This window comes from Nipponia nippon, unplaced genomic scaffold (assembly GCF_047370975.1).
Source record: "Nipponia nippon isolate SJK-2023a ecotype South Korea unplaced genomic scaffold, ASM4737097v1 scaffold_23, whole genome shotgun sequence".
Lineage (NCBI taxonomy): Eukaryota > Metazoa > Chordata > Aves > Pelecaniformes > Threskiornithidae > Nipponia > Nipponia nippon.
The window spans coordinates 7652795-7677255 of NW_028262340.1; the positions used below are offsets into that span (position 1 = coordinate 7652795).

Below are 24461 nucleotides of genomic sequence, written 5' to 3' on the forward strand. Positions count from 1 at the left end.
GCACGCTACGTGAACCCCGGGCAGTACTAAAGCCAGGCCCTAGCCACACAGGCTGGAATCATGATTGAAACAGTCAAACCGTTATAAACGTACGCCTTCAACATTTTATTTTTATTAAAGCAAAATTTCAGAGAACAAAGAGGTCCTGCCCGTTGCACAGGGCTATGGCACGTGCTGGCTACACCACACATACAGAAACAACGGGGACACTTACCTAATTCCGACCAATCTCTTACCAAAACATGCTTTCCTGAGGCTTCACGAGAGGTCATTAGGCGGCCCGCTCAAGGTGCCTTACCAGTGTTTAATCACTCTGTTCCCTTCCGAATCCTGCGTGAACAGTAAATCGTAGCACACACCTAACCGCTGCTGCCCCGCTGCGCTCGAGCACCCCTCTGCGGCATGGCTGGAGCAGCCCCTGCACGGAGAGTCAGGCAGCTGCCCGCGCGAGCTGCCGCCGTCCCGGCGAGGAGGTGGGGCGTTCTGGCAGCGGTGAGCGATGACCCTGTTCCCCTCCGAATCCTGGGTGAAGAGCTGCCTGCAGGGGCTGCTCGGTCCCCTCTCGCTGCCCCGGCCCTCGGCTGCCCCAGCACCAGCATTGTGGCTGCGCTCTCTCAGAGGCTGGGCTCGAGCGGGGCCTTGTGGAGATGAATAAAAGCCAGCCGCCCAGGTACCGTCCCTCGTTACAGGAGGAGTTGTAGTCTCGGGCTCAGAGAAATCAATTAAAGAATGAACACTACTCGACTGGGGTGGTTTCCTACTCTGGTTTGCACCCAGTCTTGGTTGGAAATCGAGTCCGGTCTTCGCCGCCTCGGGGAGCGGCCGGCCCTCTCTGTTCGCCCCACAGTCCGACATCACCCTGCCGCCTGCTGGAACCGCTTCCCCAGCGAACAACGGGGACTCATTTCTGTGGGCGATGATCCGGTTGCCCTCCGAATCCTGGGTGAAGCTGAAGAAGCAGCAGCCCTCTCCCACCCCCCAGGAGGCTTCACCCGTGCTGCGGGACTCCGCTTGCAACAACGAAGAGTCTGGCAAAGGAGCCGGCGAGGCCGGCGCTTTCTGGGCACGACGCTGGGGCGTAACCTGCACCGTCCCCTCCTCGGCTGCGAAGGAGCGGCTCTGGGCTTCCTCTGTCTGTGGCAAAGCCAAGGTCTTCACGGGGGAAGCAGCCAAAGAAATACCTTTTTCTTTACAGCCTTTATTCGGGATGAAAGGAGGTGGCCTGGAGTTTTCTTTGTCTTTTTCATCTGAAAAAAACATGGAATTGGATAAAGCCAGAGCCGGCACACACATTTCTCAGGGTTAGTCACTACCCGCAGCACCATTCCGTGGCGCTTGGCTCACAGCTGCCGCTGTCCCGCTCCTCTGACCAACGACACCCAGCCTGTTCCACGCCAGGCTGGCACTGCCGCCGCCTCATAAAAAGCTGTCCTTGTGCTGCTGAGGCTGTGGCGGAACGGCAGCCGAAAACGTTGGAGTAGCTCAAAAAAGTAAGCTTCCCTCAAGGTGCAAGAGCTGCATCTCCAGCTGCCCCAGCCTTTGGCTTCTCTGCCCTCCTCCTCAGCTGTCCCGGCACTTCGCCCGTGACATTTTCCCTTTAAAGCAGCAGCTCAAGAGTTACCAAAAAAAAAAAACCAACACCCCCCCAAACCCCACAGTGAAACTGCCACGGCTTGTTTTCACCGCCCGATGAAGGCATCGAGGCCCACGTTTCCTTCTGAAACCGTTCACTATAAAATCTAATACAACTTCTCAATGTAAGAGAGCTCATCCTCAATTCAGGATATGCCAAAAGAAAAAAAAAAAACACACAAATAAGAAATGCTCCAGCATCTCAAATCCTACGGACCTCTGGATGAAGAGCAGCAGCATGCGATGAATCCAAACCCACACAGTGAATAAGCGAATGCAATCAATCGAGGGAATCAACGAAAAAAGGAGAAAGCACACAACACATTCAAAAGGAGTAGGACTCACAAGTGCAAGGCAAAAACCATCAATGGGCCTGTCACAACACAACAACTTTGTCAAATAATGAAATTGTACAATTTCTGTAATGCTTCCTCTCATTGCTAAACCGGTTTAATGCTGGTGAACTAGCCATTACACACTTACAATGCACAACCAACCACGCAGTCCTGCACTGCTGGTTTCTGCATCCATTCCATTCCTCTCCGTGTTTGTTGATTTGAGACCCACGGACAAATCCCAGTTTCTCGTATTGCAGAGCACAAAAGCAGCCTCAAAAGCACAGAAGCTGTGAGCTGGCTTAATTAGCTGAAATATCCCCGCTCCCCGTGACTCCGTCCGTGGGTCGGTTAGGATTAAACATTGCGTTCTGCAGAAAAGGCTTTGTCCAGCCCTTCGTACACAGCTCTCCTCGCACAGCTCCCGCCGACTCCCCTTACGGGGAGGCTGTTTGAACCAGGTACCGTTCATCGTCGCTCCCAGCTGTAATGTTCTCCCCAGGGCATTTAACCAACAATTTCGGGCTGCTGCCGCTTACAACAAATCTGGCCCGGCACGCCCTGGCTGCCCCTTCCCCGGGCAGGGAGAGCTGCCCGCAGGACACCGCGGGCTCGGGGCTCCTGCCCAGGCCGCACCCTGCCCCAGCCCAAGGAGCGTTCCCGACGGGATTGTCCTTTATCTGATGCCATCGGGCAGCCCAGAACTGGATGTTTTGCCACCTGGAGGGTTCGTATCAGCCCGCGGGCTGAGCCGGGCTTCCCAGCGTTCCACCGAACACGCCAGTTTTGTAGGGAGCGGAGCCTGCTGCGTTACTGAGAGTTCAGACTGCTCTCCGGTGAAAACTGGCTGTGACTGCTGTTACGTACGCTTTCGTCTAACACTGGAAAAGGTGCCTGCATTTAGATTAATAAAATCCTTTCCAGGAGTTCAACCCTTTAACCTTTACCCTCTTCACTAGAAAATGCACTTTTCTGCCTAGTAAAGCTGCCAAGAAATAAAGCGAGCTGGGTTTCCTGTTACAGCCTGAAACTGCTTCCCTAAGGGGCGTACGCGGGCCCACGTTCGTTACCTGTCCGAGGGCTGAAGAAGGCGGAGATGGTGGTTTGCTTGGTGCGCGGCTGAGCGGCTCTCGGCTGCGTGAAAGCGGCTGAGGCGTGCTTCCTTTCCAGAACACAACTAGATGCTTTCGGCTTGGCGATGAGAGACTGGGTAGGGAAAGAAAGAAATGGAAAGTGAATATATGCCATTAAAAACAGTTCTACCCTTCTTCCAGCGCAGTGGCATGGTTCCCACCTTTGTTAATTGCTTCAACTCCTCCTGTGACACTGTCACAGAACGGCTGAGGTTGGAAGGGGCCCACAGAGGTCACCTTAGGATCACAGAATGGTTTAGGTTGGAAAAGACCTTTAAGATCATCGAGTCCAACTGCTAACCCAGCACCGCCAAGTCCAGGCATTGCAGATGTACAGACCGAGTCTCTCCTTTATGTGAATATTAAAGGCAGGAAAAGACATCTGCCTGTTTTCCGTCCCAGTCATTATGAAACAACATTCGCTACTTATCAGATCAAGAAGTAATGAACCACAGCAAAACAAAGTACAGGTGGCCTCTCCCCCGAAGCGGTGCCCGTTCCTTGTCCACCTGCAAACTCATCGCGCTTGGATCTCTCTTGCCGCACAGATGCTCGCAGTCAGCTGCTTCGGAAAACTCCAGCCCAGGCTGGCGTCACCCGAGAGGAGCTGCTGCCTGATGACAGCCCTCGTCCGGCCCCTGCTCAAGCAGGGTCACCCCGAGCAGGACCAAGGCTTTGCCACCCCCCCCGCCCCGTCCCTCTGGCATCCAGCCCGCAGCCTCGCTCCGCCAGCCTCCCCTCGCTCTGAAGCACGGCGTCCCCCAGGCGCAGGGAGCCACGGGCGCCCTCGGGCCGGGGGTCCGGGCACTCCCCGGCCGCAGCGGCCCCCGCGCCGAGCCCCACCTGCGCCGCCCTCTGCTTCAGCTCGGCGGTGTCCAGCCAGACATCGCAGGCCTCGGCCTGCCGGGCCGCGCCGCCCCCGCGGCCGCGCTTCATCCCCGGCAGCCGGCGGCCTCCGCCCGGCCTCCCGGAGCCGAGCGCGCCCCTCCGCCGGCCCGAGGACGGGCAGGGGCCGCCGCCAGAGCGGCGCCCGGGGGGAGCGGCCTCAGACGCCGGCCCCGGCCCCGCTCTGGGCTCCCGCCCGCCGCTCGCTCGCGCCGCTCCCGCCTAACGGCCGCCAACGGCCACCGCGCGCGCTCGTGGTAGAGGGACCAATCCGGGCGGCGGGGCGGGATGAGCGGCAGGCGGAGCCCCGCCCACCCCGCGCCGTGCCCTATATAAGGCGGCGGCCCCGAGGGGCCGGAATGGCGGCGGGCGGCGAGGGGCGCAGCCGCTGTGGGGCCGCGCACGGGCGGGCCCCGAGGTCGGGACCGGCCCGGGAGCAGCAGAAGAGCGGGGGGCGAGGTGGGAAGAGGGGGCCGAGTGCTCGCAGAGATGCCGGGGGGGGGGGGGGTCGCTGCGTTGGGCTGAAGCACAGAAGCAGGGCCTCATCCACCACAGAGGGGGCAGAGCTCCCTGCCCCGGGCCCAGCCCCCATCCAACCACACACACACCCCCACACCCCCCGCGCTGCGCTTTTAAGGACGGGGTCCGTGGCTCAGCGGGTCGGGGACGAGGCCCTGGCCCTGCCTGGGCGGCTCTGTACGTAGGAAAGGAGCCTGAAATGATCTCACGTCAATTTGCTGCCCCTGTTTGTGGTTTACGCAAGCTCACCTCGGTCTGTTCCCACGGGTCAGATTCTGCCATCGCTCGCAGGGGGGCAGAGGGCACCTCCGCACCTTTCGCTGAGAGACCTGGTAGCTTAACAACGTTAATTCTAACTCTTTATTCAGACAGATGAATTAAACCAGTGTACCATTTTAAGACCGAGCTGGAACTAATTCCAAATTTAAAAAAAAAAAAAAAATCATAAAAAGCAGCTCTTGCTTTCCCTCCCTACGGAGAGCACTGCCGGGTAACAGCCAGCGAAGCATTTCAGTTCCTCTCCTCGAAGTTTGTGGCCGGGTTCGTGCCAGCATGGCCACAGCTGGCCGCAGAGCAGCCGCCCCGGGACCTCACCACTTGCTCCTGCAGGCGCTTACTCCTCTTTGAAGCTCAGCTCGCTCCTCACCTTCCGTGCCATGTAAGCAGCCGTGAGGACAGAGCAGGTCACAGTGAAGAGGCACAGGGCAGAGAAGTTCTGCGCCAAATTGCCCTGAAGGGTGGAATAGATCTGTCGCCTGGACTCGTAGTCCAACACCACCGCCTCGATCTGCGCCAGCGTGCAGAGTACCAGGCACACGTGAAAAATCTGATGGCTCTGCCCGAAGAAGTGACATTTCCCAGGGAACCACTTCTCCGGGTAAGGGTGTGAGAAAAAAAAGGCACCGATGAGGAAAAACAGCACCTGGCATTTGTGATACAGAAGGGCCGGGTCAGCCCGCTCGGAGGGCGGCGCGGTGCAGATGCGGTGGACCACGGGGCTGATGTCCAGCAGGTACGCCAGGCCGGAGGGCAGCTCCTGGCAGAGCCGGCTCAGAAGGTGAGCGGACTGGTGGTACCGGTACTTGGCATAGCAGGAACCGGCGCAGGACAGCCACGCCAGCAGGATGGCCGCCGGCATGTAAAACCCCTTGATCTTCTCGTGCCAGCTCGGCTCGATGGCGTAGTAGTAGTGCCCCAGAGCGCTGCCGTACTGGTAAATGGCGACCCCCACGTAGTCCATGAAGAAGAAACTGTAGTGCCAGAACTCGGATTTGGCCTGCAGGAGGTGAGCGAGGGTGCTGAACGTCAGGTAGGTGATGGACGCCACGATGATGATGAGGAGGGGCTGGGCGTGCGGGTCCCGTCCGAAATCCACCCGCTGCGAGAGCTGCTGGAACCGCAGCAGCAGGATCAGCGCGGCCACCAGATGGGTCCAGACGTTGATGGCCTCGTTGTGCTGCTGGAAGAGCGTCGAGAAGTAATAGCGCCAGGTCTGCTGCACCGGCCGGTAGCCGGTGTGGATGTAGGGCTTCCAGAAGACCTTCGGCACCTCCGAGCTGCTGACGGTGGAGGGAGAGAGGGGGCCCAGCAGCTGCGGGACCTGCCGCACGTTAATGAAGAGGCGGCTTAGCTTTTCGGTGACGACCGTTGCCATGATGCAGCCAAACTCCGGTTCCCCGCTGCGCAAAACAACCTTGGGGACAGAAAGTTTTACTGCAGGGTTTAATAATGACTTTACCAAAAACTCAACAAGCAGGGGCTGTTTGAAAGCTTTGGCTTTTTTCTAAAGATATGCAAAATCACAGGTAGCTGGGGAGCGGCCTCATTACAGCTGCAATAAAGGAATCGCCACAAATAGTAACATGGAGGAGGCTGAAGGGAGATTTATGTACAGGCGACCCGGCAGGAGGAGCAGAGGCAGGGGACACGAGCCGGGGGTTAACTGACACAGTAATTAACACACCAGCACCTCTCCGTTCCCAGGCTCACCCCTGCCCAGCAGCTCGGGACCTGCTACACAAACTGAACATCCGAAACAAACCTCCCGCTGCAGGAGCGGCCCAGATCTCCCCCCCGCAAACCGTGTGCGGTACCCGACGTTACGGGTAACAGCGAGCCGCGTTCCCCCAAGCAGCGAGACGCCTGGCTCTGCCTCACGAGGGGTGCACACGAGAACATCACTAACGGCAGTGCCACAAGATGCAACTTCTGTGTTTAGGGTTTTTACCATCTTTTTTTCAGCCCGTTTTTTCATGCAGCTTCCCACAAAAACAACACAGCTCGAGCGAGCTCATCCTGTTGCATCACTGAGGTCCAGCAGCATAATCTTTGCGAGCAAGCGCTGCAATATTTACATTTTTGAGGCTGCTGTCCTTACCAAGATAAAAGGCAGCCTTGCTGCCTTGTTCTGCCTTTTCACGGCAGCCTGAAAAACACATTGGAAACAACGTGCTCAAAATGAGATTTCCCCCACCGTTACCTGCTCCTGCTCAGCCCAAGTTCTGAAGAAAACAGCCCGACTCCCGTCCGGCTCCGGTGCTGGTTTATGCCTCAGCTCCTGGCAAGGGCAGTCATTTCAGGGACAGCTCAGACAGGAAAAGCTCCTCAAAGTTTAGGAACAGGAGGAGGAGCGGATGGGATTGTTTATTTGAAAAAAAAAAAAAAAACAAAAACAAACCAACAAAAAACCCAAAAACCCCTCTAATTTCTTCATCAAAATGGAGTAGATAGATAGATCCGTAACTCACGCCTGCCTGAAGCCGAGGAGCACAGATGCAGATAAAAACAGGCTGTTTGCTGCTGGGCTTCCCTCCCCGATGCTCTTTTCCCACCTCGCCTGGTTAAAGAGGCCCCACGTCAAAAACAACTGCCCCGGCTCGGGGCAGCACCTCGCAGAGGGCAACCCTGACCCCGGCCTGGCCTAAAGCCTCCGCTAACGCTGCAAGCGCGCAGGCTGCCAGTGAAAAATTAACTTCGTAAACCTCTTCCGGACTTGCAGCTACTGCGCTGAACCAAAACGGCCTCCAGTCCTGCCGGGGAGACGCGGGCAAAAGCAGAACTTCCCAAAATTCTACGGGCAGTTTGGCAGAAACCTGCCCCTCTGCCAGGGCTGCCGCTGCCCACGAGGCGCCTGGGTGTGCGGGGAGGGGGCTCGGCTCCCGACCGCCTCTGACCCCCTCGCGGCTGCCAGAAGACAAATTCCTATGGGAAAGGCAGCCCCGGTTCTGCGCAGGGAGACGCTGCGGGAAAAGCAGCAGGAAAAGCCGCGTTCAGAGCAACCAGGCACGAGGCAGGAACGGGAGCCGTGTTTACTTCAGGTCCTCCAAAACTTGTTGGAGCAGGACGTAATTTGCAAAGCTGTTCCTAGCTCTGAAGCCTTGAGCAATGTTGCGGATGGAGCACATCCTGCGCGGTGCTGGAAGCCATTAATCTGGCTCGTACCCTGAGTAACAACCCCCACATACGTATGACACCCATGCCTCAAACGCCTGTTATTTCCTAGGGAGCGTTTCCTTGCTCAAGCAGCATCCACCCATCCGGCTGCATTTTTAACGCCACGGACTCGGCCCCCAGCCGTTCGCTGCCATGCGCCCATCTGCATTCAGCCTTCTAAAGCACAAAGACGTTTCTTTCACGTTACGATCGTTTCCTTCTCGGCGCAGGCCCGCCGAGCCCCCGGGACGCGCGAGCCGAGCGCGTTTTCGGTGGCTGCGCTCCAGCCCCCGCGCCCCGGCACCCTCTCTCACCTCCCGGCAGGGACAGCGGCACCAGCCCTGCCAAAACCCGCGCCGGGGCAGCCAGGGAGCCGTCCCCCCTCCTGGGAATATTTTTTTCCCCGGGGGAAAGGGGTACCTCCAGCCTCAGACGCGGGTGCAGCTGAAGGTGAGGGGCAGCGGGGCCCCGGACCCTGCCCTCCCCTCCCGCCGCCCCCGGGACCCCCGCCGCCCCGGTTCACCTCTCGGATGGAGGGCGAGGAAAGCGGCGGGGCTCGGCCCCAGCACGGCCCCCGCCTGTCCGCCAGCCGGTTTAGGTTGCCACTTCTCCAGTTCCCTTTGCCACACCCAGCACACGGCTCGCAGTTGCGTTTGTGAGTTGCTACCACACGGTGGGCTGTCTGGCCTCGCAAATAAAGCTGCAGAGCTGCCTTTTTTTTTTTTCTTAAAGCAATCTGTTTAAAGTCCAGCTTTCCCCACCAGAGGAACTATTATTTCCATTTTCCTGCCTGAGCACCATCTCCTCCGTGCTGTTTTTCCCCCCTTTACCCGTTCCCGATCATTAACCATCCGCTCACTATTTGCGCCCCCAGTCCCATTCCCACCCCTCAAACCTCCCGTTCCCCCCCGCAGCTCCCAGAGGAACGAGACCCAGCTCAGGCCCTGGGCATTAAGCTCCAGTTCAGCGTAACGCAGCACAGCGGGACTAAGGCAGAAGGCCCCGAGCCGAGATCTGGCAGCTTTGGCAAGTCAAAAACTCGCATTTCGTGGCTCTGTGCGCTTACCGCCGTTTGGGGTCTGGCCGCGCTGCCATCCTCCTCCCCCATCCCTTGAAAAGATGGGGGCACCCACACACGGTATTTGGGACACTTGGTCTTTTCTCAGCAGGTGAAAAAAAGACACTAAAATGAAGAGCTGATTTTTTTTTTTTTTTTGATTGCTAATTATGCCTGATCTTGTACACGGGAACTGATCACTTAAACCTCCCTTACGTGGTACCAGAGATACTCAGCTTTTCACAGCAGGGCTTCAGGCCCGCGTCTCCCTTCAGCTCCGTGTTCCCGTCCTCCTCCTCACCTCCCCGGCTGGACCCTGGCCTGCAGCCCGTGCTCTCAGCTGCGGATACCTGCTGTTAAAAACCCCAGACCCGCACCGCTCCTCCACTGCGGCGGGCGCTCCCCAACAGGCAGACGCGGTCTCTTACCCCACATCACGAAGTATGGCAACGCTTCTGAAGATTCCCCAGGCAGAGGATCCGATCCCAGCCCTCCAGCGCATCACGACTGACTTGATCTCACTGTTCTTTCATTAAACAGTGTAATATCGGCTTTCGGTTAAGTACAACTGATGCAATGTGATACGTGAAAGCTTTCTAAACTGAGGTTCCTTCCTTAGCAAGCCCCAGAAGACAGGGCAAGTGGTGCAGGACGCAATTAGCCCCTTAAAAAAAAAAATCCCTACCAGCTTTTCCATCCTTAGAACATGGGAGCCTGTCACCCGGCCAGCGCCCGCGCTCCAGGTGCGGAGCTAACCTGAACACAAGCCTGGGGGCCAAGGACACAGAAGGGAGGACAGGAGCGAGCGCGCCTCACCGAGACGGGGGCCGCCGAGCGCCACGAACGGGGGCTGTGGAACCCACGGCTTCCCCGCGCCGAGGGACGGTGCCGACCGAAGCCGAGTACCTCAACACGATGCTGTTTGTACCCGTTAGTGGCTGCTCACGCACCAGCTGCAAGCGCGTCTTTACCGCAGAGCGGCACGAGTACTTGGGGCTGTGCAGGACTCTGGATTAGTCCTAGAGGAAGGGGTTTGGGTTTTTAAGGCACCTGTACAACACAGCAACTCTGTACCCAATCCACCTGAAAAGCATCTTTCTCAGAGCACGAGGGCAGTCATATCTATTTCTCACATCCCAGAAAAAAAAACAAAGAAAGATGACGCACATCTCGTCGTGGGCAGGAGTAACGGGACTCGCCCTGCGGCACAGCGTACTACCCCAACGCGTCTGCGGCAGGCACCAAATCAAAAATAATTCTTATCCACAACAGCGTTTGATCCCAGCACAGAACAGGTTTCCGACTTCACGCTCGGAGGCTGCGAGAAGCGGTACACAAGTCGCCATTCAACAGCACAAGTCAGCTTCTAGAAACCCTTACCAAAAAAAGGCTCAGATCAGTCATGGGGTAACAAGGACGTGTTTGTTGAAGTGTCCGCATCCAACGGGAGGTGGTTCTCAACTCTTTAACAACAACACACAACAGCTGACAACTGCTGAGGTGTCAAAACAAAGCTCCGATTGTAAAATTAAGACAATGAGAGTGCTCTGGGGAAAGGCAGTCACGCAGCGTGCCCGCGGACGCAAGGAAAAGCGCTGCTACAGACCTTTCCGCCCAGCACTGCGTAAGGACGCCTGCCGCAGACCTCAGCCAACTGATTTTGTTTCCGATGTCATTTTTCAGAAGTAATTCTCATGATAACAGCACTGTGCAGCTTTATTTAGTCACTCAGTTACAGCAGTATTTTAGCAGACTGGGACAGAGTCAGATTTTTGAAGTGTAACAAATATTCAGCATGGAACTACATATTCCTTTCACAAACGTCTTACAGAGCTGATACAGTACTAGCCGTCAACCCAGCAGCAAGCACACTGGAGTAGAAAAGGATGCAACAAGAAGATAGCTACACTGGAAAGACAACACTTTAGAAAAAGTGAAACATGTAAGGTCTCCCCTCTAGCCCCCAAAGAAAGTGTACAGTTTGGATCTAATCTTACAGTTCTACATCAGTTTCTAGAAACTTAAAAAAAACCAAACCAAAGATAAAACCACTGGCCAGTACAGTCTTTGGATATTTAGAGGAGGGGGAGAGAGTCAGTTTCCAGAATGAAGTCAGTCGGTTTCAGCCTCACCGGGGTCTTTGCCTTCTTTGTTCTTTCGAACCTCTTCAATATGCTTGTCCTGAAAGACAACAGCAGGGAAGCCGTGAGCCGCCCTGGCGCAGAGCGGCAGAGCCAGCCCCCGCTTGCTTCCCACCCCTGCTCAGGGCAGGAGCCCGGGGGTCTGCGTTACGGAAGGGGGCTCGGGGATGAAGCTGTATCAGAGAAAGCGAGACGCTGCTTAACTCTGCCCATCCCCTCTGCCCCGAGAAGAGGATTTCTGCAAAGTCTTTTGCAGACTTAATCATTTTCAAGATTAGACCACTGCAGAACTCCCAGGGACGTCTGTCTATTCCTAGCCCCCCCCCTCACTTGGCCGTTTACTTGGCTCTATTTAGCCACCGTGAGGAGCATGGATCAACTCCCCCCCACGGACTGGGAACCGGGACTCCACACCCACCTTCTCCCTCAAGCGTTCCAGTTTAGCAGCCATTTGTGCCTCACGGTTTTCTTTGTTAGCTTCCATTTTGTGGGTCAGCTTCTCCTCTGCCATTTTGCTGAAGTTGTTGTTTTCTTCAATGGCTTTCTGAAGCACCTCTTTTTCATGCTCCCGCTTCTCAGCTAGCTGCTTCAAGACTTCTGCTTCATGAGACTAACAAAACAGAGGATGTACGCTTTGAACATAAACCAGATGAACTACACAGGCGACCGTCCTCGAGTTGCTCACAACTCCCAAGACAAAAGACTTTCTGCTATTTTGCTGGAGAACAGCATAACTTTGTGATGCAGGACAAAGCTCCCTGGTGCCTCCTCCACCCACATAACCCACATTTCACCATTACAAACGATCAGGAAAGCAAAGTTTCTGTCATTACTTGCAAGCCTTATTAAATGGAATTTTTCTGGAAAAAGGAACACGGATCTTTATGTTAACATCAGTAGGTCTTTCCTAGAAGATTCTCGCTTCTCAGAATGGTGAAGCGCTGTGATTCAGGTCACACAGGGGGCTGCGCTCCAGTTAGCGAGCCTCTGCACAGCCAAGGGCTCCAAGCTACCTCCCAACAGCAAGAGCTCACATCAGGTCAGACGCTGCCTTGGCAAACCTTCTCCTTACAGATTCAGCACTACATTTTCTAGGAGAAAGTGAATCTGGTTATGATGTTAAAGACAAGAAAACCAGCTTCCTCCTGAAAGAGCATCCCCTCTCAGCTAAACATTTCCTCCCGGTTTTTCAAGGGATCACTCAAGATCACCTTGGGAACAAAGCTACGGCCTGGCAGGCCGTAACAGAGGTTCCCAAGAGCCCCAGAGATTCCAAAGTTCAATTAGTGTTCCATGTACCATAACACAAACTGCTATCGCTTGTCCCAAGCCACAATTTAAAAAACAAACCCACACAACTTGCACAGACTAGTTGAGCACAGCTCGCTTAAGCTGTTTCAAATTTACCTTGCGTCTCTCTTCTGCCGCTTCCAACTTCTTCTGAATCTCTTCCAATGACACATCCTTCTTTTTTGGGGGAGAAAGAGGGAATTCTGGGACTGCTTCTTTTGAGCGAGGACTCAGGATCAGCTCAAATGCCTGCCCAGAGGCACGCTTTTCCAGTTCCTTCACTTGAATATCTAGGAACATGGGAAAAAACCAAACAAACAGTATTTTAAGCCAGAAACTGGCTTAGGTAACTTGAACAGCAGCCTTCAAAAACTCAACGCCACAAAGCTCGCTTAAGGAGCCAGTCGGGATCTGAGCGACGGTTTTGTTTTAAGCAGCAGCAACGCCATTCAAAAATGCGGCAGGTGATTTGGTTTGCAGTTCTTCCTTGATACCGCATTACCCAAGCGCCTGACGTTTTATTTTAGCCTTTAATATCCAGGGCCGTGAAAACAAGTTTATCAGTACTTCAAATAAAAAAAAAAAAAAAATCATTCTTTCTCCAATGAGAAATCTGAGGAAGAGTTCAAGGCGTTCGCCTAAGACCCGACATAGCCGAGAACCAAAACCAGTTTTCGAAGAAATACGTGGTGCGGTGTTCTCTCTTCAAACACCTCTGAACAGGCACGTCAGCCCTGCATGGTGTCCGTTGTACCAGCACACCACTTTTGATCACCAAGATGTCTGGATGACAGTCAGCTCTGTTCGCAGAGCAGATGGCATGCAGATGAGCTGGGCTGGAGCCCATCTGCTCACAGCCTCATCTGAGAGGGCTTTTGGTGTGTTTCCACAAGCACCCGCTTTTAACAGCTTCTCCAAAGCAGCCTAGATATGGCAGGAAAGCGTGGTGACGACAGTTTATTTTACTAGATTAGATTGAAAAATATTTCTGAGAAATCGATGATCTTAAGGGTCTTTTCCAACCTTAACAATTCTATGACTCTATAAATTAAGAGAAAAAAAACCACGAGAGTATTTCCTACGTAATACTACATACCAGAAGTAGCCATGACCAAGAAAATATGACTCCAGAAGCCAACTCGGGGAGAACGCCAATCGGTTGGATTCCTAGACAACAAAGAGACATGCCTTTGAACAGTAAGCACAGGAATTTTATTTCTTCTACCTCCTAATAAAAATTGCTAAGCATAACTAGACCTGCTGAACAAAAGGCAGCCAGGTGGGTTACTGCAGTCAGTAATTCCAGTCAGTCTGTGGGGCTGATGGACGTTGCTAGGATCAGCAGAGATGTTCTCGGTTATTGGTGCTGCCGGATCTGTACGTACGACCGCATAGCCGGGCATTTTCAGTCCCTCTTTTACTCCACCATAATTAAGATATGCAAACAAAGACTCCCATTTTACCATTAGTTCAGCAGCATGCAAGGCTACGGATGTTTCACCGATATAGCTCCCTGAATTAAAACACGGCGCACAGGACAGCACAGCCAGGACCGGGGCTGTTACCGCAGGATCTTCAATGCGCGCATCGAGCTCATTTAAAATTCGATTTTATTTGCGCAGCTGAAGCCAGATGTTGCACGTCACGGCAGAGAGGGAGGACGGGCACTGCCCGGCGGCCCTTGTTATAAAGGGACGTAATAAAAAAAGGGCAAGAAAAGCTCTGAAAACCGTAAAAGGGGGATTTTTTTTTTTTCCCCCCCAGATTTAAAGCTGATGATGAGGCGGGGGCCGGGGGGGTGCGCGGTCCTAGCGCCGCCCGTCCGGGCGGCGCTAGGACCGCGCACCCCCCCGGCCCCCAGCGGTCCCGCCCCCAACCAATAGGAGCCGAGGCCGAAGCTCCGCCCCCTTCCCCACCGCACCGAATTCAAACCGCCGGGGAGCAGCGAGCGAGCGCGCGCGCCCGCGCGCGCGGGGGGCTCGAGGGAGGGGCGGGGCCAACCGTAACATCCGGGCACCTGTCGCCCCCCCCCCCAGGTGCTGCCCCCCCTCCCCCCCCCGCCGCCCTCTACCCCGGGGTGAAGGAGGGAACCGGAGGGGGGGGAACCGGGACCCTCGCCCCACCGCCGCCACACGGGGCTCAACGGCGGATCCCCGAGCTCGACGACGGCCGGGGGCGCGGCAGCCCGGGCGCCGCCCCTTCCCCACTAACAATGGCGGGGTCCTGTCAGGGAAGGGGAGGGGGCGCCGCCGCCGCCAGCAGGGCGTCGCCCCTCACAGAGCTTCGCCCCCTCACGGCGCGGCTCCCGGGACAATGGACGCCCCCTTCCCCGCCGAGACCGGGGGGGCTGCAGACGCGCCCCCCTCCCCATTGTCTCCCGCAACCCCTTTGTCACCGCGACGCCCCAGAAGCGGGCGGCGGCCGGGGACGCGACCCCCGCCAGGCGAAGAGACAAAAGGGGCGGGCGCGGGGCCCCCTCCCCAACCACCCTCAGGCGACTGCGGAGCCCCCGGCGGCCCCCCTCGCCCTGACACCCACCCTCAGACCCCCTCCGCTGCGGCACCGGCACCGCCCGCCCGCCCCCCCCCGGAGCGCCGGACCCTCCGCGGACCACGACTGCTGCTGCTGCTGCTGCTGCTGCTGCTGCCGCCTTCTCAACACCCGGAGGGCCGCGGCCGCCCGCCGCAGCCCCGGCACCGCCGCGCACCCACCTGCCCGCTCCGCCGCTCCGGCCCCACTCCGCTCCCGCCCGCCCCGCCGCGCACAAAAGCGCCAAACAAAGGCACGTGACCCGCCCCGCCCCGCCCCCATTGGCCGAGCGCGGCGGCACGTGCCGCCCGCCCCGGGGAGGGGAGGGGGGGGCGCGGGGCTCGCCCCCCCCCCCACGCCGCCGCCGCCCGCTGCTTGCCGGGAGATGTAGTCCGCCGCGGGCGGGCGGGGGCGGCGAGGGGCGGCGGCCCCCGCGGCCCGGCGGGGCCCCGGCGGAGGGTGCGGGACCTCGGCGCGACGCCCCTCGCCTCCGCGGGCCGCCCCGGGGCTGCGCGGCCCCCGCGCCACGCTCCACGCCCGCGCCCGGAGGGCGGCGGGACTCCCTTTGTCTGCCAGCCCGCTGGTGGGGGGGAGCGGGGACCCGGGGCGGCCTCGTTTGGTCGGGGTCGCCCGTCCCCTCGGGGCGTTCGGTGGGAGTGGAGCCGTCGCTCGGATGGTCGCCTCGGGGATGGCCACTTACCTCGGGGCCACGGTTGCCTCGGGGCCACGGTCACCTTATGGCCATGGTCACCTCATTGCCATAGCCGCTTACCTTGGGGCCACGGTCACCTCAGGGCCATGGTCACCTCAGGGCCACAGCCCCCTCCCTCAGGGCTTTCAATCACCTCAGGACTACGGTCACCTCATGGCCGTGGCAACTTACCTCAGGGCCATTGTCACCTCAGGGCCACAGTCACCTCAGGGCCATGGCCACTTACGTTGGGGCCATGGTCACCTCAGAGCCACAGCTCCCTACCTCAGGGCTCTCAGTCACCTCAGGGCTACGGTCACCTCAAGGGCATCGCAACTTACATCAGGACCATGGTCACCTCATGGCCATGGCCACCTACCTGAGGGCATGGTCACCTCAGGGCCAGTCAGTTATCTCAGGGCTGCGATAACCTCGGGACTCTCGGTCATCCTCAAGGTGACCACCATGTTCCTTTGGCCACCTCAGGGTCACAGCCACCACAGGCCAACCCCAAAGAGGATCTGTGGGTCTGACAAAGCGTCGGCCCCACAGCCCTCGGCACTGTGTTTTGGGGGACAGCCACATGGCCACCCGCTCCCTTGGGGTGACACCAGCGAGCCAAAGCACATCCAGAAAAGCCATCGCTCATGCGGATGCCATAGTACGTATACAACGGCCACGTAACGATGATCCGTCCTTGTCCTACGGGCTGCATCGTGAGCAGTTCCCTTCCCAAGATAACGCTATTGCCAAGCGTAGATAAGTGGTTCGCTCGCAAATGTGCTTTAAATGAACTGGCTGCGTTTTCGCCCGTTCCGTACAAATGACTTTGGTACAGTTCCCGTGGTGGCTTCCACGCTACAGTCACTTGAGGAACACCAAGAGTCAGCGCACAAAAGGCAGATGGCCAGAGAGCAGCACAAATCTTCTGCTACGGTGCAAGCCCACCGCAGCAGTCTCCGTACCGTAATACCGAAGAAAGGGCTTTTCTGAGGGGACTCACCCTTGTTGTGCACACTCTTAAAAACAAGGATTTTGCACCAAAAAAAAAAAAAAATCCTACCTTGAGGAAGGTTAATATTGTGACAGAAACACATAAAGCTTTCAAAACAGAGATTATTTTAAACACTTGCCCTGTTTTTTGCTGATCTGACGTCTATTTCCATGGAAACCACATCCAGCCGCCGAGCTGCTAGAACTGGGAGAGGTTTCTGCCGGAGTGGCTCGCTGGGCATGGGAAGAGCCATTTTCCAGCAGCGTGGTAGAGACTTTTTGTGGGCTTGGAGGGATTTCAGATTCAAAATGGTCGGGCTGCTTGGCCCTTCAGGATCACGCCTGGTACATTCACGGGGTTCCTGGCCGAATACCAGCGGTGTGTGCATAGATATCACACGCGACACGCATGTTTTTAAATGAAACATCTTGAGTGCTTGGATTAAATTGCATTAAATGTCGCTGGAAGACAAAGCAGCCAAGAGACCATGCCACCAGCCTGTGTTTTACTTTATCATTTATTAATTATCATCCATGTAGACCAACAGTGTGTTGGATGCTTTAATATTAATGCTTTTTAGTAAAATCAATGAGCTTATCCTGGGATGATCTCAGGATTTCCCCGAGGAAACAAGGCTTCCTGGGCTCGGGGCTTTTTGTTTGGCACCTGCGTGACCGCCTTTCGTCAGCCCTCACCCCCTGGAGAGATGGGGATGAAATAGCATTTACCGCTTTTGAAGAAGGGATGCAGGCTGAGATAACGCTACCAGTCACGCAGGGGCTGTTCGCAGCGCTTTCCATCTTATTTCCTGGGCTTCTTACAGGGACAAGGAAAAAGAAAGAGAGGGGAAAAAAAAAGGGCGGAAGGTAACTTACCTTCTCTTGCAGATCAGCTTTAAAGCCAAAAATATTTCTTTCAGATAAGAACTCTCCTGTGTAAGAGGCAACGCGGTTTATTGACGAGAGGCACTGAGCAGATCAGATGCGGGATCTGTCCGCAGCTCTGACATTTTCCGTACCGTGTCACTTCGGCTGAGGCTCTTCAGCAACCTCTTTACACCACCTGCCACAACTGGTTTCAGTTTAAACCGAAATCTCTGAGTATTATTGAGATACAAAGAGAAGTAACAGCTCTTAGCAGCTGGAAAGGCACGGAGACGATCTCATTTTTGGCCTCGTTGCAAGAGTGGTTTTATTTTTGGAACATTTCAGAAAACTCATTTGTTTATGTGGCATTTATTTTTGCCTGATCTCAAGGAGAATGGAGTATATGAAAAGCTTTTATTTAATTTGCATTTGATTTGTGTTTATCGACACAGCTACTGCGATTCTAAACAGACTCTTCTTTCGTCGAGCCTAGCAGCATGTGGCTGTGGTAGTTTTTGTCTACTGGATTCCTTATCACCAACAAAAGCTCCTTGCTGTAATCCCAGTTTTTCCAAAAAAAGAGCAAGCGCCAGTATGAGAAATTTCCTCGGACATGTCACTCTTTAGCCCCAAAACGGGGTTCCAGAAGGAAGATACCACTTCAAACCCCAATCTAACCACATCAGCCAGATGAATTTGTGCATCCTGAGGAAAAGAGAGGACGACAGCAGAACCTGCAGAGAGATTCCCAGGGCAGAAAGGGACAAAGGCTCGATAAATTAGGGATATGACCGGCTCTGAGGGTCAGCGGCTCTGACGCCTCCGAGCCGGCGATAACTGCACCCACATAAAAGCGTTGCCCTCGTGGCGCTGGCGGCCACGGCTGTAGCTGCCCACCGGTTGCTCAGGGGGTCTCGTTCCCAGCACAGCCAAACCCGAGGGCCCTCGGCTTCGGTTCGGCGGGCTCTGCTCTCAGGGAAACAGGTAAGTCAGGGGCTCGTCGGGAGGATTCCTTGTACGTGTGAATTTAGGACGTGACGTGGTCAAATTTAGCATAAAGATTAAAGCGTCTCCTCTGATGTGCTTATCAAAATACCCCACAAAGAGACTGACATAATTAGGTGACAACTCAGCCCACGGCAGCTCTTTTAACTTGCAAAAATATTTAATCTCCAATAAGAAAATGTGCTTCCTGAGTAACAAATTGCCACCCTTAAGCACCCGTGGTGGATGGACTGACAGCTTATTTGTTAATCAGAGAATGTTTTAAAGCACCTTGGTACGTAATATTAGCAAGTACTTGCCGAGACTGGTAACAGTCACTGCAGTAGCAAAGTTCATTTTAAAACTAGAAATCCAATATACCATTTGGCCTGAGTCAATCAGTTTAACTGATTTAATAAATAACCCGCTAGAGGAGACTAATTTGAAAGAAACTTGCACTCAGAGGTAGAGAGAAAGGCTACAAGATTTCTTTCTGTCCCTGTTTCTCAGTCTTTGTGTGAACCTTTGGCAAATTTTTCTCTACGCCGCAGCTTTCCCATCTTCCCGCCGGCTGTACTGACGTGCTGCTGCCTGACAGAGGTCTCGCAAGAAAACGAGTGGCTGCAAAGATCTCGTATAAAAATACATTTTAATCCAAATGCAGTCGAGGAGTCCGTGGGGAAATGAAGAATAAAGCAAGACTTTTAGGGAGCGTCTCCCTCACAGTGAAAGCTCTTCCACAGGCAAGAAACGTTTAAGGTAATTGGTATTTGTTTACTGGAGGTGTTTAGGCTGATACCATATTTATGCTGAAAAGCACCATTAAGAAAATGTTCCCTTTTGAACGAATTTCCACGGGCTGATGTGCTGTTGGAAACGATGTCATTTTTTCAAATCAGACAGGGCGCCTGGCTTCCGTTGCTAGTTCGTTTTTTGAGAAATTCACTCGAACTCACTGAATTCCTCCATACAATGAGACAAGTAAAAGCACTCACCACAGATGGTGACTGCGCCTGCAGCAAGAGGGATGAAAATATAAATTAATTGCGTTGATATTGGGGCAACGTAACCCTGAAATGTCATACTCACCTCTTCAAACGCAGTCATAGCACTGTACTGCAGGATATCCAAATACTACGGCGCTGAGGGCTGACAAGGCTCTAGAGTAGAAAAATAACGCAAGCTTCTAATGAACTAAAGACAAAGGCCCCACAAGCGCCCTGCTCCCCTTGCAAAAAGCCCTCCAGCACACTGAAACGGTGACAGACCCCGAAGTAAGGGCAGCGGCTGCGGTACCCACACACGGGCCCCTTCGTCCTGGCCGCAGCCAGGATGCTGAAGGAGATCTGGTCTTTCTCCTAAACAGTGATCTCTGCCTTCGATTCACCCCGGGCAAGGAACAGCAGAATTCCCTTCCCAGCCTGCTGGTAGCTCTCCTGGCATGCTTTTCGTTCTTTGTTTCCTAACAAAATGAGGTTTTACATGATCAAACTACTTCTGCAGCTCTGACTAGTCTTCTCTCCCAGCTTTTAGCTTTGTGAGCCTGTCTCTGCCCCTCCGATAAATTCGGATAAGAGCTCAGTGACATGAATTCCACAAGTTTCTTGAAAACAGATGGCAGGGGAGAGGCAAGAGTGAGAAAAGGCTTCAGCACAAGCCAAACTATTATTAGAGCCTTCACACCGAGGAGCGCTATCACAGACGCTCCAACAGCGGGTACGATTTCAGAGCTGGTTGTTTTCTCCAGGGCACCAGCAGATCCTCCAAGGCACTGAGCGTGCAGTTGTGCTCTCCTGGGAGCCACCTGCCAAATATAAGGACAGATCTACGTGGATGCTGGCTCCCACCTCCGCCGCGTCCAGAAACGCGCGACGAGAGCTGGCCGGGAGATCGCCTGGCATCGCTTTCCCCCGCTCCTTGCTCCCGTAGCTCCCAACCGAGCCGGGAGCCTCAACCCATTTCTCTGCCTCCTCGCTGCTTTTCCCTTTCTGCTCCCAACCGGAGTCCACGAATTTGCATTGCCCATATGGAGCACCAAGAGCTTTGCTATTCAAGGAAGCCCGTAAACAACTCGCTGCCGAGGGTGCAAAAATAACTGCGCTGCACAGAGCTGCATCGCCCAGCGATAGCGAGTGGCTGGGAGAGAAGCACGAAGAAGGGGGGGTTTGCATGCGAGCCAACAGGAGATGCACTAATTAGATTTCAAAAGTGTCAGAGTCAGCCATTTCAGCTGCGATACGGCAAAGGCGACAGCGGGATTTTGACAACCACATGGAATAGCAATGCGTGGGGAAGCCATCAAATATTCAACAGCCATAGAAGATTCCAGTAAAGACATTTGCTTTGGCTCTTTGAAAATTAAGTGGGGGGAAAGAAAAGCTGGGTATAGCACTAATTATTCCCCAGTTCCTAATTAGTTCCTTGAATTTAAAATATGGACTCAGCTCTACCAGCAGCTCAGCAAGCCTATTGTGCTATTAATACTTCCCTGGCGTGATATAGTTAAAAATACTCCCACCCTTTCAAGACAAAATGTAGCTTGGAAGTGTCATGATGGGAGGAGTTCAGGGATGGAAATCCTCTTAAAGGAATATGACTTCCCCGATGTCAAATAAACCATATGAATGAGCTTGCAACAGCCCCCAGACTGAGCCTGTTCCCCCTAACAGCAAATTTGAAAATAATGCTCAATGCACAGCTCTCGGGCCGCTTGCTATCAAAGCTGTTTCACTGGCAAAATCACCGTGCAGCCGCATGGTAACAGGTTTTACTTATTTTTCAGAGATCTGCCGCCTGGGGAGCAGGGGGGTTTGCAGTTCTCAAGTGCCTGGCTTGCTCCAGACGGACAGCGCAAGGGAGAATTCAGATCGAAAGGCAGGATTTTGAAGCGTCCCCCTTGCGTCCAGCCCCGCGCCCAGGTAACGCAGGAGGTCCTGACCTGCCCCGTGCAGCAGCCACAGCTAGTTTTTCCGTGGCAATATCTATAGGTGCTGCTTGTGGACGAGATCTGTCAGACACCATGGGCAGAATAAAATGTGCCTCTTCCCACAGGATTTGTGAGCTGAGGAAACGGGTCTGGGGTTTTCTTTTATGGCACCTTTCGACTTCAGTTGGACAAGGAGGTCCAGATCTATGCTTTTGCATGTTAGAGCCTCTCAGGAGAATGAGCAGCTCCCCTCTCATCTCCACCACCAATTCTGCATCAAAATGGGTTAATTCCTGCTCCGTCCCGCTGGCTCTTCACCTGCTGCCTGCAATCGCTCAGCAATACCAGCGTGCAAACAATACCTGCACCTCACATTTGCTCAGTGCTGTTTGATCCCTTTTTCCCCCACTAATTTGACTTCATAATATATCAACATATATATTAAAGGAAAAAAGACCAGACACATCCACTGCAGCTGTGAGAACAGGCAAACAAAGCCAGCCTTTCTGGAGGCAAAACACATCTCTGTCTTTTATGCAATAAACCAGCAAACTGCTGCCGTACGCTGAAATCAATAACCGGAGAGACACGCTTACGTTGCGATTGCCAACCTAAGTGCTTCATTTTAATTAAAAAAAAAAAACAAACCACACAAAAAAGCCCAGCCCGGGCCCTGCGTGATGAATGTCGTTAGGGAGCCGCTATCAACGCGAGGAGACGCAGGCATCCTGAAGCTGGCGGGCTGGGGGGGCCGGTGCTGCCATGTCCCGGGGAGGGGTGCCGGCAGTCTCAGCACCTCCCCGCACCCCAGTCCAGGGTGAAGACGTAAGCCAAAGGGTTAAAAAGGAGGATGGGACATTTGGGGTCCCTGCCTCGCCCAGCTCCCCCCTCTGCGCAAAGCAGGAGCCAGCATCCGCGGGGCTGAGCTCAGCCAGTCCTTCCTAAAATGGGGGAAATCTGGATATCAACCAAACCCAATCTCTCCAATCTGCTTCAGGGGCTTTTTCAGAGTAGCCTGGAACTAGAGAGACCTCACGCAGCCCCTTCTCTCCTCCAGCACCTCCGTTTCCCTTCTCAGCCCTTTTTTCCCCCGTTTAGTCAGGAATCATCTCTAGGGTCAGCAAGAGACCGCTCCAGCCTGAAACGGGGCTTCTGCTGCAGAGTGAAAACTGTCGAAAAAACAGCTCTGCCCTCAGAATACCCCTGATGCTGCTGGCTGAGAGAACAGGAGCCCTCGTGGCCCACGGCATTGCATTTTGAAGGCCGGGGAACTCAGCAAGCATCACTCCTGCAGCCCAGCCCTGCAGCATCGCAGCTCGAAGCCAGCAAGCACGTGCCCTGCACCGGATCCCGAGGATCTGCCCGCCCGGCAAAGCCCTGGTCCTGCCCTGTAGCCCCACGCGGGGGGAACTGGTGCTTGGGAAGACGACAATGTTGAGCTGCATCCCTCCTGGCTGTGAGCATCTGGGGTTTTCAGCTCAAGGCAGCCTGGAAGCCGACGCGTTAGATGATAACAATTCGCTTCAGAGATTAAGAAACTCGATTTTTCTTCAGAACTTCACCCAGAGCCAAGTTTTGATTTGCCAATAGAAAAATCAACATAAAACCAAGCATATACTCACCAACCAAAGGGATCTACGGAACTCTGCTCGGGCGGCTGCGGCCCGGGTTGGGGTTGGGAGCGGGGTCAGCGCCGCACCTGCATCCGCGCTGGTTTTCAGGGCTGGTATCGCAGCCCACGGCCCGACACTGAGCTCCTCTACTAGAGCTCGTGCGGTTCTCGCTGCATGCACTGGGCTCAGCTTGCAGGGCCGCGGACCCTCCTAAGCTGTTGTGAACCCAGGCCTTAGTATTTTCCTTAAAAATACAAGAAAAAGGGAAAAAACCCCACGACAGTAAGTGTGACGGTAATTACAAGGAGGTTTTAACACGTCTCAATTTGCATTAATTAAATCAACAGGGAAGCTTCAATTGAGTAAATGAGGTTTTTTTCTGAGCGGCAGCAAAGGCTGCGGCAGGCTGGAGCTGGTGACTCCAGTTTGCTGCCTGCGTGTGCGGCGGGATGGGGAGGGATCTGCCGGCTGGAAGGGGCTTCCCAGGAGGGAGGCAGCCGAGGCAGGACGCACTGGGGGTGGGGAGGAGAAGACGACTCTCAGCTCTGAGATGCTAAGAGCTCCCAGCCGGGCCTGTGCTGACACTGTCGGATTTCAGCCCGGAGAGTGGAAAGCCTTGAAGCCGAAGCCGGTCCGAGAGCGGAGGTTGCTCTGCGGAGATAAGCCGTGGGTAAGAGGAATGCATCCATTCATACCCCAGCCACGCTGCAAGCACAGCTGTGAGGGGAATATAAATGGGCAGCTTTTTTTTTTTTTATTTTTAAAGCCAACGGTTTGAATATTAAAGCAGATCAGACACATTGAAATGCTTGGCTGGAAGTGAACTCTTTCCAACGCACAGCCCTCCAGGGCAGGGCTCGGCCGGGCTGCAGGCAGGTGCCCCGGGTGCCGACCCCCGAGGCAATGCCGTCGGTGTTTCCTTCCCACGTCCCTGAGGAGCAAAGTCCCCCTGTGGATAAAACACGGGGGATTTCTGGGTATAAAACCCAGCGAGTTCACATCCAAACCCGAACCTCCGCGTTGCAAGGACACGGCAACCCAGAGCTGGGGCCGGCGGGCTGCCCTGGCAGATCGCACACCATGCTAAGCCTCAACTCCTGCTTTGTGCCAGAAACCCGCCAGCGTGGCACAGGCAAGCCTGGAGCCGCCCGGGCCACCCCAAATACCGGAGGGCTCTCCCCTCCGGCCGCTGGCCTGGGCGGGTGGCAGGGAACGATGCTCTGTCCCTGCCCGTGGCCTGGGAAACGCTGGCTCCGGCAGAGCTGTCCCAGCTCCTTTCTTCCCGACCTCTCAGGCCCAGCAAAGCAATCCAAGCAAGCTGGGATGTGTGGAAAACACCCTCCTCGCCTGCTACACCAGGGATTTGTGCCGCATCTTTCACGCACGCTCCCTCCGGCCTCGAGGCTGGAGCACGTAATGGGGATCTGGAGGAAA

The 24461-nt window shown here is 55.1% G+C and overlaps 3 protein-coding genes across 6 annotated transcripts; all 3 read right to left on the minus strand.

The window, feature by feature from the left end:
• Positions 1-90: 90 nt before the first annotated feature.
• AUNIP (aurora kinase A and ninein interacting protein) lies at positions 91-4841 on the minus strand. 2 transcript variants are annotated; one of them, XM_087761288.1, is made up of 3 exons: positions 4754-4841; positions 3038-3173; positions 91-1247 (listed from the first exon to the last, which is right to left on the minus strand). In XM_087761288.1, exons 1-3 carry the CDS (start codon positions 4784-4786, stop codon positions 295-297), a joined length of 1122 nt encoding a protein of 373 aa, XP_087617414.1. In that variant the 5' UTR covers positions 4787-4841; the 3' UTR covers positions 91-294. The 2 variants fall into 2 exon arrangements, with proteins under 2 accessions (XP_087617414.1, XP_087617415.1); XM_087761289.1 differs by lacking the exon at positions 4754-4841 and adding an exon at positions 3944-4187.
• Positions 4842-5116: 275 nt separating this feature from the next.
• Positions 5117-8656, minus strand: PAQR7 (progestin and adipoQ receptor family member 7). Of its 3 annotated transcripts, none has more exons than XM_087761293.1 (3): positions 8460-8656; positions 6984-7061; positions 5117-6197 (listed from the first exon to the last, which is right to left on the minus strand). In XM_087761293.1, the coding sequence occupies exon 3, from the start codon at positions 6156-6158 to the stop codon at positions 5118-5120; it is 1041 nt and encodes a 346-aa protein (XP_087617419.1). In that variant the 5' UTR covers positions 6159-6197; positions 6984-7061; positions 8460-8656; the 3' UTR covers position 5117. The 3 variants fall into 3 exon arrangements, with proteins under 3 accessions (XP_087617419.1, XP_087617418.1, XP_087617416.1); XM_087761292.1 differs by having other exon boundaries at positions 6984-7107; positions 8460-8561; XM_087761290.1 differs by lacking the exon at positions 6984-7061 and having other exon boundaries at positions 8460-8589.
• Positions 8657-10691: 2035 nt separating this feature from the next.
• Positions 10692-15200, minus strand: STMN1 (stathmin 1). The gene is made up of 5 exons (XM_087761297.1): positions 15136-15200; positions 13521-13591; positions 12542-12714; positions 11553-11744; positions 10692-11174 (listed from the first exon to the last, which is right to left on the minus strand). Exons 2-5 carry the CDS (start codon positions 13531-13533, stop codon positions 11106-11108), a joined length of 447 nt encoding a protein of 148 aa, XP_087617423.1. The 5' UTR covers positions 13534-13591; positions 15136-15200; the 3' UTR covers positions 10692-11105.
• Between the last annotated feature and the right edge of the window lie 9261 nt (positions 15201-24461).